The 12,388-nt window shown below is 34.2% G+C and overlaps 1 protein-coding gene across 1 annotated transcript in view; it reads right to left on the reverse strand.

Moving 5' to 3' along the window:
• The window catches only part of LOC144447382 (tropomodulin-2-like), a 33,836-nt gene that overhangs the window by 4,103 nt on the left and 17,345 nt on the right, over nt 1-12,388 (reverse strand). Inside the window, exons 4-8 of the mRNA XM_078137382.1 lie at nt 3,193-3,318; nt 2,886-2,987; nt 2,436-2,566; nt 983-1,090; nt 3-146 (exon numbers count right to left, since the gene is read on the reverse strand). Of these exons, the coding sequence (XP_077993508.1) occupies nt 3-146; nt 983-1,090; nt 2,436-2,566; nt 2,886-2,987; nt 3,193-3,318 (611 nt within the window). The remainder of the gene's footprint in view (nt 1-2; nt 147-982; nt 1,091-2,435; nt 2,567-2,885; nt 2,988-3,192; nt 3,319-12,388) is intronic.

Here is a 12,388-nt window from a genome sequence, read left to right on the forward strand (position 1 = left end):
ACCTGATTGGTTATCCTAAGCTCAAGAAGTGAGGTATTTTTAGCAACAATTTCCATGATGGCCTTGATACCAGTACCAGAAATGAAATTTGATTCCATATTTAAAACTTTCAATGTGCTGTTTTCTTCAAGGCCTTCAGCTATTTTCTGTAGAGATAAAAATTTCAAGAAAGTGGAGTCAGAAGACAGAGTAAAGTGGAAGCAATAATCTCGATGATGTTATTTTAATAAAGCTTCGGATGAATTCTTTCCCAAGGTCAACGTCAACAGTCATCGACAGAGCTATAGACAATGTTGGTCCTAAACAATAGAATAATCCTATATAATCCATAAGGCTCCATTAATAGATAACATGAGAACCTGGGATTGATTCCTGGTGTTAAAGAAATTCAGTTGTCTGGTAGAGTTATAGAAAAATGTGGTCCAGAACAAAGCAATGATTCTATCTCATACTTACCAAAGCCACAGAGTCATTCAGTCTAGTGTTTGTCAAACTTACCAAAGCCAGTCATTCAGTCTAGTGTTTGTCAAACTTACCAATGCCACAGTCATTCAGTCTAGTGTTTGTCAAACTTACCAAAGCCACAGAGTCATTCAGTCTAGTGTTTGCCACTTACCAAAGCCAGTCATTCAGTCTAGTGTTTGTCAAACTTACCAATGCCACAGTCATTCAGTCTAGTGTTTGTCAAACTTACCAAAGCCACAGAGTCATTCAGTCTAGTGTTTGCCACTTACCAAAGCCAGAGTCATTCAGTCTAGTGTTTGTCAAACTTACCAAAGCCACAGAGTCATTCAGTCTAGTGTTTGTCAAACTTACCAAAGCCACAGAGACATTCAGTCTAGTGTTTGCCATACTTACCAAAGCCACAGAGTCATTCAGTCTAGTGTTTGCCATACTTACCAATGCCACAGAGTCATTCAGTCTAGTGTTTGCCATACTTACCAATGCCACAGAGTCATTCAGTCTAGTGTTTGCCACTTACCAAAGCCACAGAGTCATTCAGCCTAGTGCTTGCCATACTTAATTTCTCTAGATTTGTGTTGGTCTTCAAAGCCTCTCCTAATTCTTTTAACTTGGGGATGGGAATGTTCTGACAAAAATCAAAAGAATCACAAATCAGTTGTATTGACCTGCACTAGCTGTGACTGGAATATTATTATTTATTTTTTTGATCACACAAACAACAATATACATTCACTGAAGATTGTTAAAATATCAATCATTAGACATTGTACATGTTAATTAGTGGTTGATTCTATCCAGAAGTAGTACAGTAACAGGTTGAAATTGTGACTGCGTTAGGGCTGCTGATTTTAGGGTGGAGACCAAATAATAAATTTGATCAAATTGATTGCATCATATCATGTGCACAGCTACACAAATATGTTTACCCACAGGTGATTCAATACTATTCAGGGTCTGTGATATTGTGAGGAAGTCATTCTATCTAATAAAACAGTTTCAACAGACATTTCTGTTGTAGTTGGTTCAACTTTATATTCTAGTTATACAAAAATTAGATTTCAAAACATTAAATGTTGACCCATCTCGTAAATTTTGAAATATGTATAATACTTAGATTTTCAAAATATAAAATTTCGACCCATCTTGTAAATTTTGAAATGTGTTGTGTTTGATTCAAGATTTGGAAGTAGTTCATAAATTCTTTTCATTATACATGTATACACACACACCTCTAACATGCACTTATAGGCCCTGGAATATGAATACATTGTAAATTCAAGATTTATGTGCAATTAAAGGCCTGGGAACATGACTTATTTGTATTTATTGACCAAGTAATATGAATATTGAATTAGCTTACTACTTCATAATCTTATGACAGTAAAACTTACAATATGTGAAATTGAAACATTGTTTATGCACACAATTTCTTTGTACATTGACCAACTATTAATATTAATATTATTATTATTATTATAATTATTATTAATATTAATATTAATGCACCTCCTTAATACTTGGATTCATTTGGTGGAACAGTATGATCAAAGTTGGCAAAACAGGATAAACTGAACAGAATAAATGTGTAATCATCATTATACCATGCACAAGCCAAGTTTAACAAACAATATGGAATTTATACCCTGGTTGTTCTATGTCACGACAACACTTGTCTATGTCATGACAATGCATGTCTATGTCACTGTTCTGCTGTGTTCAAAAAGTCAAAACGGTCAAAATTTCCATTATGCTTCTCCTCATTCTAATTTGATATATTGTTATGCTTCAACATTTTTCTTCATTCAGCTGGAATATACTCTTGACCTAAGGGGTTGTCACTACTCGTCTAGCAACTCATAGTGACAAAGACCCCTTAGGTCACTCATATTTTTCTTTGCTGAACGAAGAAAAATATTGGGGAATAACATGTAAATATTTATGACATCACAATAAATAGCTATTATACTAACCTTTATGTTGTTTAGGTTGAGTTCTTTTAATTCAGGGTCATTGTCCTTAGCTTGTTGAACTGTCTTGTCAACATCTGTATCATTTGGGGGTTCCTTGGGGAGTAGCTTGGGTACAGCATACTTAGCAATACCTGTACAGACAGACCCACAAACAGACAGAATTAATGAATATGTACTAGACATTGTTTTCACAGTACCATTGGTGGCAGCAGTGGGATGTTGAAAGACTGAATGAATCTTAGAGTGCACGTAACCACTAGCAACCATGTAATGTTACATTGGTGGCAGCAGTGGGATGTTGAAAGACTGAATGAACCTTATAGTGCATGTAACCACTAGCAACCATGTAATGTTACATTGTGGCAGCAGAAGTTGGATGTTGAATGAATCTTGTTTTAAGACTTAATCAATGGATGATTTTGAACCACACATAACTACAATGACACTTACCTCTAAATTTACCATACTCCTCATCAATGTCAGTCACTTTCTTGTCTTTGAGGGATGCCTCATACTGCACCTGGTTCAACATACTATGTAGACCCAAAACAGCTAGGAAATACAAACAGTTACAACTGTAGTTAGTGTACGACCTTCAAGTTCTGGAGTTTTATAATACCAATAATTAAGAATTTATAGATGTTTTGGTATAAATATACCTCTACACTGGTGGTAGTAAATTGGCCTAACAGTTAACTTTATCTTCAGTGACAGAAGACTCTTTGGTATGGATCGACTACTATATTGATGACCTTACCTGCTAGCTCAACAAGTTCATCTTCAGTGGCACCATTAAGAGCACCTTCCCATTCTTCAGTCAATACAACATCCTCTTCATTTTCTGTTACTGTCTTGGGTTCGTCTTTCGGTTTCCAGACTTTACCTATCACAATCACAATAGAACGTAATGTTTATAACAAATCTCAAAAGTCCACTTTTGAACAAGAATCACTTTTCTTTCCTCATTTATAACAAATTCATAAAGTCTTATGGTGAATTTCTTTCACTTATAGCAAACCCAATACTTTATTTAAAAAGCCTAAAAAAGTCTCACTGCTTAAATAACCGATTCCTAAGTTGGCCACCCCACCTGTGAATCTATTTAGATCCTTAGGATGAAAGGTAAAAGCTTTAAAAAATGAGTTGGCATCTCACCACCGCCTCGAGGAAAGAAAGACATCTTGGAACAATTCACATTATCTACCAGTTGGCATGTTAGCTCAGCTGGTTAGAGCACTATGACCAGTGTTTAGGGGACGTGGGTTCAAGTCCTACATGTGTCACTTTTCTTGCCTCAAATTCATAAAGAATTAAAGTTTGATGTCAAAAACAACTGCCTGGGTAGGGATATAGAAAAAGTTGGTCCTGAACCATAGAGAGTGGAGAGAATGTAACATGTCTGTCTGAACACATTAACCATCCTATCTAATCATTACGGCTAGCTGTAATTTGTACAAAGTTGGAGGGGATGGGATGGGGAGAAAGTAATCCTGTTAATACACCTACTCCCACAAACAGGTAAAGATAACATATTATAAGAATTAAAATGCAAACAAAACTTTCAAATCAGTCGCCATGATTCACAAATACCTTCACACTAATTTTCCTTGTCAAAATTGTACAGATGCAGGTTAACTGTAAAGGAAAATCAGATGACAAATTCTGTCTATACCAACAAAGTCATGTTTGTTATGATAAAATTTGCTGACCAATTGCTTCCTAATGTGTACAGTTGTGACTGGTGACAGATGAAGAAAATGGATAGGAATTTGTTTGATTTGAGAATGCCATGTGCTACTGATGGCAAATCACAACATGTGTGTGAGAATAAAAAAACTAGTGACCGTACGTCAGACAAGGTGTGACGGGCACAACTGATGGCCACAACATGACACAACTATAAAATTCTATTAAAACGTGCAGACAGAGTCAATATGTTCGCTAATAGTTCTACAACTTACAACAGAAGGTACAAATTCTGCTGATGAAAAAAACTGTCGTGGTATTAATATTGCAGCATGTGTGTCTGTTGGGTGACAGAAGGTTCGGTTACTCCTCGTTGTGTTTAATAGTTCGGATAAAATGGAAAGGCTGTGTGTTGAGATTGTGAATCTATGTATTTGTAAACATATGTTAGCTGAGTATCATCGGGGTAGGGTTATTGTTGAGTGTAAACCTTTATACAAACTGGTGCCGTATGTGCATTCACCACAGTTGTAATGTGCAATGAATTCTTCTGCTTGGATTTTAGCAACAGAATTATAAACAAGGTAATAACATCACATTTAGGCTGTACATCAGTTCATAAAAGTCTTTTGCTTTAGATGTCACATAATAACCCTGCCCCCACCCCCACTTTCCACCACCTCCCATACACACAAATGTAGTTATTCATTCAATTCAAAGTTGATTATTTTTCAGAGGACTTCAGGACTATTGTTCCAAATTCAGTGCAAATGCAATATATTGCTTGAAGGTGAGGAACTACTTTAAGAATGAACTTAGTTCACTTTGGGCTATACAAACAGACGTTATACTTGTGAGGTACACTAGCTAATCATGTGTGCTAAATTTCCTCATCTAATTCATTGTTTTATTTAAATTATTTATCAATCTTTTGACAAATTATGAAGGTTTGCTGAGGAATTCAGTTTTTTTTGTAGTTTAGAAGATTTTGAGACAGAAAGAAAAAACAAATTATTTGAGTATATTTTGGTGTTTTTTGACTGTTTTATGACTAAAATAGTAAATTTTACATTCACATTGTTTTAAAATGTTATGCATCTACAGTATTGAAAGATTAAATCCTCATTTTAATAAATCTTCATTTGTAAAATAACATGAGTAAAAAAGACAAATTACCACAAAATCAATTTCGATTTTTTTTTTATAAATGTATGTGGGAAAACATTGTTGTTAAATATAATTAATTAAGCACACAGGTATTTCTGTTGAAAATATTTTAGATGGAACAAAAAAAATGTTGAATACTGTACATTGATGGGAAAGATTATTTGGGGACTATCAAAAATTTTCGGATGGATAGGCCAAATTTTAGTTTGGTGTGAGATGACACATTTTGGGGAGGAGCCCTCAGTCGAGTAGAGTTTGACAAATAAAGTAGCTACTGAATTTTTTCAAGAGATTATCAGCCTTTTACTTCAACATTTTGTACAAAAACATGTAAATACTAAAAAATCTCAAACACTGAAAAAGAGCTGCCTATTCACTTGTTGCTGCTCTTTCAGGGTCTCCTTATTTAATACAGCCATTTGAAAACAGATCTCCTCAACACCATATGTTACCATGTAAATACTTGATCGGCTTAATACGTGGTGTGAGAAATGTTGAAAATTTATAGTTGTATTAACATTTATTGTCTCCTTTCATAGTATTCACTGGGTAATTTCCATTTCATAAAACTAGAGGTCAACAAAAGAACAATGTGTCATTTATTTTTTAGATCTGCCAAAATATGATGATGTGTCATGAACAGTCATATTTCATGAACACAAAATTATTCAAAAAATATTTCAAATTTGCAACAATTTATTTTCACTATGTTTCCAACTGGTTCAAAATATTACATCTTGAGCAGAATATTTAGAAATATTTCTTTTTAAACTGACTCAAATGTGTCGTTGGCATAGCAATTGTGTGAGTTACTGTCAGCACAGTGGTAAAATCTACCAATGTCCCACTGACTTTTTTATCAGGCTTAACAAATGTACACGTACACAGTACTGTGTTAGAGGTTTTGGTAATCAGGGAACCCAAGTAACAGAGGGAAATCTGTTAAAATATGCCAAGGTTTCCGTACAATGTACTATAATTTTGGTGGGGAACCCTGGTAAAATGGCTGGGGAATTCTTGTAGATTTTACCTGTTTACCGTTCCTTAACAAAAACACAGACTATAAAATTAAAAAGATATTTTACGCTCATTTTGACCAAGGTCATAATTTTAAGCACACTGTTTGATCAAGGTGAAGGATACTGGGCCAGTTTTCTATGTCATTAAAACAACATTGCACTGGAAAAATCCTTGAACAGTCATTTTTTATTAATAAGAAACTCTACTATATCATTCCTTAAACTTTAAAGGTAGACTAGACTGTACGATATGTTGTGTCGTTCCATCCTCATTGCCTCCCTCTCGAGGTGTTGACCAATATGTAAGGGACCCCGTCATGGCATACCTAACAAACTACCAGGCTGAGTTCAAATCAGGATTAATAGTTAAGCAGTTGTCTGGTAAATGCAATAGAAAAAGTTGGTCTGGAACAATAGAATGATCCTATGTTTTCCTTCTGGCTCCATTGACAAGATAACACTAATGTCAGAGCCTAGTTTGGTGGGAGATGACACATTTTATATATATTGGGCCTAAGTTACTCAGTCTTGCTGAAAAAAAACACTGCGCAGACCAAAAAGTTTGTATTTGTTTTAGTCATGTCAGAAGAAATCTTTTGGTAGCTATGGTAACTACTAATAGATAGTATCGGTATATACCGGGAGTACCAGACACCAGAACGTCAAAGATTGAGGACATACTTGATAATGTCAGAATGTTGTAAATTTGACACTGACCTTCGAGGTCAAGGACAATGTACCTAATCCACAGTAAACCCTAATATGACAGAACCCCATGACATGTGAGTGCAAGTGTGGCATATACGGGGTATTTGTACGAGTGTTCATCATGTTCTCTGTGCCCATACTTTTATGAGCGGAGGGAGCTAAAGTGCAGCAGAAAACACCACAAGTATGAGTGCAAATACCCTTGACTACCTACACTGGAACTCATGTAGCATGGAGTTCTGTTACCATATGTTTATCTGAGATGGCAAATTTCCATAAAAATCATACAATTTTGTGTGTGGCCAGTATCCTTCATGACCACGTCCTCATTTGCATATAATTTGCATGCAGGTATGCAATAATGTTTTCAGTATTGCACTGCAGTGCGAATACCAGTAGTATGCGTGTTCACCAATGTAACTAATCTCTGGTATATATCATATGTCATAATAATATAGATCTACATACTGGATTTGAATTTATATGCATTGCATTTCCTAAAATATTGTTGATTTTTACGACAAAATGGTTACCATTATTTTTACATAAATTATTTACATCATGATATTTGTTGGTCATCTCATTTCAACCTGACCTTTAAAGAACTTTCAGTCAATTTTTAAAAAAACGTATCTCCTATAATTTTCAATTAATATTGGTATATTATTTATAGTGACTATATTTTAAAAATTAAAAACAACAAAGTTTGCCATCCCACATGTCAAGACCAGGAGCCTACTGAAGCGTTGGCCATTATTTCATAAATATCAAAAAAGTAATTCAGTATCTGTGAGGTGTGGTATCAACAAACAAATTGGAACTGGGAACTGGAATGAGGGAGAAACAAAAATACAATCAAAATTGATGAAAAGAACTGGGGAAAAAAATTGATGGAAAGAAAAACATGAAAAAAAAAACAAATTCAACATATGTAGTCTTTTAAACCAACTGTTGTATTTTTTGAAAGCATTATGTGGTTATTTTTTGTATATAATAGGTTAATACAACACCACATCCCTAGCAAAATATTCATCTCTATTTTATGTATTAAAATGGAGGATTAGCTTCATATTATTTTACTCAAAAAAAGCGTAATAACTGGCGTCATCTGGTATAGTGTACTAAAGGAAAGACAAAAGAAAATTCAATGAATATGTATGACTGAATGTGGTATATCTACTGAAATTACATCAAGCTGTCTGTTTTAAACATAAAACAGACAAAGCATGTACAAGTTATATTTTATACAAACAAAAAACAACCAGAAACTATTTTAACTGACAAATGCAAATAAAAGTTGTATTTTGGAAAATACGTTCTTATTTTTAAGCCATTTTTTCACATGATTATTCCACCAGCCTACCAACTAATACTATTTTAGCTTTCTGTCTTTTTTGGGGTTTAAAACAAGTCTTAAAAGAGCACTGTCAGAATAGATATTGTTTTATAGTGAAATTGTAAAATGTCACATTTAGACATTAATATAAAACCAACAATATTATACAGCAACTTTTCTATTCCCTGACATGACATGATTTTAGTCATCTATAGGATGTTACTGTCCCATAGTCTAGCATTTTAGTAGACAGTCGACATCTACATGGACATTATTGACACGTTATTTTGTCTTGCAATGATACTAACTATTTCTACTGATTTTCTCAGTTAAAACTAAATCACAAGTTGAACTAAAATTTCTCAAAATCACCTGTTTAATTATTGAACAAAAATCATTTACAACAAAAACTGTTTTCAACAAACTGGAATCCATTGCAAACATCATACTCCATATTACCGGTATGCTTACAACTAACAATATCAGATATACCCTCTAATGCAACAATGAGGTCATTAATATTCATTTATGCTAATTATATTCATGACAGTTGTCCTGTATTCAAATTTAATTATCATCACTTAAGTATAGTCATAGGTCCTGGGTCTTGCTTTGTACAAGATTTTTAAAGTGAAAGTAACAAATTGATATTTCAGAGATATCTTTTATTTATTTTTAGGCATCACTTTATTCCAAGTACAATATGATCTGATAAAAAATTGAAAACAGTTCATCCACATTTTAAAGTGTTCATTAGCGAAAGCTTACTTTAAAGCAACAAAGTACTTATATCCTAAAATTGCTCACTTGTTTGACCCTTGAACCTTACAGGATCAAATACTGCAAAATAATATGGGCCAATTTTTTATCTTGAAAAAGTAAATTCTCATATTTCAGAAACAAAGTATCTAAGGTGCCAAGGGTGATGTCAGCGATATGCACAATATTTCTGAACTGAATATAGTATTTCACTCACTGGATAGCAAACAACAGGCTCAAGGCGCTCTGCTGAACAAATAGTGCCTACTTTTAAAGATGGCATCTGCTATTGTGGTATCAGATATCATTTCAAACATTGGCAAACACCTGACATATATGTTACATTACACCCAGCATTGAATAGTGTCACAAAATTTCGCAAAAAATATCTGACAAGTTGCATAAATGTGAAGAAGTAATATTAGAATTTGAAAGCGACTGCATAGATGCGAGACGTACAATATTGTATTACTAACGTTTTTGTATTTTGTATTCCTTACTTTTAAGCTGCACAAGCCGTAACTGGAACATTTTTTAAAACTGTTTTTGTTAGCTATAATGACTTATTCATAATATTTTACACTCTCAACAGTATTGAATCACCTGTGGGGTAAACATTTGTGTAGCTATATATGGTGTTCAATTCCGATACAATCCTCTATTCGGGGATTCATAAACTGTATAGAGATTTGTTGTATTTTTAAATGCTTTTATTTGTTCATGTATGTATTTGTCAGTTTGTCTTTTTAAAGTCTTACTTGTTTTAAAATGCTGTCTTTTTTATGTATAGTTTTTTATCTATGGGATGTTTATGAGCGTTTTTGCGTTCTTTTCTCTCCCGAAATAAAGTTTAATGGTAATAGTATATCCATTAATATGGTACAAGAAATTCAGTCAAGTGAATTTTTTGGGTCCGCACCCAAAAATCAGCTACCCAATGTGATCACTATTTCAACCTGTTGCTTTACAACTTATAGATAAAATTTGATGTAACAATTATTTACAAAAACACTGATAATATAATAGCAAACTATCTTTCATGTCAGGGACATTACGGAAGATCATCAACGATTCAAACATCTTTGAAATAATCATTCAATTTAACCATACAACTATGTGGAGCACACCGTAGGCACATACTGCTAATCTGGCATACAAGCCTTGTAGTGCCAAAAGTCGAGACTTATAGCGACAAAATTTATTGAGAAATTGCTGAAATGATATTTCATATATCTAGAATAGTATGCATGAAGATGATATTTTTCTGATCATTGTTCTCCATGTTCTAGAATAGTATGCATGAAGATGATATATTTTCTGACCACTGTTCTCCATGTTCTAGGTGTTCTTACCATCAACATGTATATATAGGTATGCTGCATGTAACACAATTTAGAAATTTCACTCAGTATGAAAAACTTGACAAGATTATTATTTTGAAGAATGAGAAAAATGAAAACAGAAAGAAAACATGCGTGATATCGACTACAAGTACTGAAAACATTCTATAAAGTATCAAACACCACTAAGACAAGTCATACATTCCTGTAAAAGATAGCGCAGGGGAAATTTCTGTACCATCACCCATTTTGCTGACACTATAAAAGAATCTTATTGTGTTTCTATTGTAGACCAGACCATTCTAACAAGAAGTAGGGGTGGCAATGATGTTGCCAATGCAAAACAGAGCAACGTGAGTAACATGAAACAGAATTATATGAAACGTACAGTTGCAATAACATCTCAGAGTGAATGGATGTAAGGGAAAGACCAACAATACACCAATATACCATAATGCAAAGAACATGATTAAAATAACAGACATTTGAGGCCATGCCAGAGTATAATTTCAGGCATAAACATACTATAAAATGTATAGAGCATGATCTATGAATCTAAGAATAATTGTACTTTCATAACAACAACATAACATAAGATAGCATAACATAACAACACAGCATAACATAACATAACATAACACAACATAACATAACATAACATAACACAACAGTTGAAAAACATGAAGCCATCATGAAATACGATGTGCTTATACTCATAGAGTTGGAGTTGGCAATATTTACAGCTTTCCAGGACATCTCCCTCAAAACAAACTCCACAAATGTAGTGCATATAAAAAGAAGCAGCAGAGAAGAAGCATGCTGTCTCTAAAGCAATAAGTTGGTCAAATCACTCAGAATTCAGAAAGCATTCTAACAAAATGCAAACTTCAAGTTCATATACAGACAATGGTGCAGTAACAGAATGCAACCTATATATATGAAACCTAAACCATTGCTGTCACAGTAAAGTATGATAGGTAAAGTAAAAAGTTTCATCTAATGGTCACAATTTCTTATTTTGGGTTCTGTCATCTGGGTTTCCATGTACAGTATAAACATGAAATACAATGTGGAGTCATGATGGGTGAATGGTTAGAGTGGTTGGCTTGGAATCTGCAGGTTCCAGGTTCGAGCCCCAAATTGTTTCTGAGTGGCTAAAGTCCTTGGGTAAGATTTGAACCACAATTGTGCCTCAGTCCACCCAGCTGTATAACTGGGGACCTGGTAGGATAGAGGTTGCAATGTGAATACTTTAATCTTATGCACTTATAAAGGCTGCAATGGATTGTATACTCCCCAGGGAGTCGAGGAAGTAAAGGTCCGCTGTGCCGATAGAGATCCAAGCCAGTGGTAATAACTGTAAAGTGTTTTCAGCACAGAGTGGGAAAGCGCTATACAAAAACTAACATTATCATTATTATTACAAGCAGTTTTCTCTGGAATTGAGGCATTGACTAATAGTTGAAATATTTCAATCCTGGACTACTTTCCTCTCACCAATCAATGGTTGGAGGTTAGTTACTACCTGATACAACATCACAGCCAATTTGGTCATAAATTTTTTCCCCCCAAAATCACAATTCTCTCTTTTTCCCTGTTATGTATGTGACTCAATTCACAGAAAATGTTTTGTTGTTTGCTTTCCACCCATAAAACAAAGGATTGGGCGGCAAATAAAAGAACCCAACACACTTATTTCCCAAATTACAAGTGTCTATCAGCTGTTTTCTGTATTTGTGTTGCAGTATACATAGACAATGTTTGTTGCTTGATTTGCACCCTTCCATTTCATTATATGGAGCAGTGTTCGGTAGACAGAAATAGAACCCAATGCATACATACATCTCCGAGAGCATTTAGATCTAAACTTGATCTCCATTCTTGCCTTTCCTCACCAATAGCTCAGAAGAAGCATTAAGCTGAGGGGTTGTTGTTGTT

The sequence above is a fragment of the Glandiceps talaboti genome, chromosome 16 (genome assembly GCF_964340395.1).
Source record: "Glandiceps talaboti chromosome 16, keGlaTala1.1, whole genome shotgun sequence".
Lineage (NCBI taxonomy): Eukaryota > Metazoa > Hemichordata > Enteropneusta > Spengelidae > Glandiceps > Glandiceps talaboti.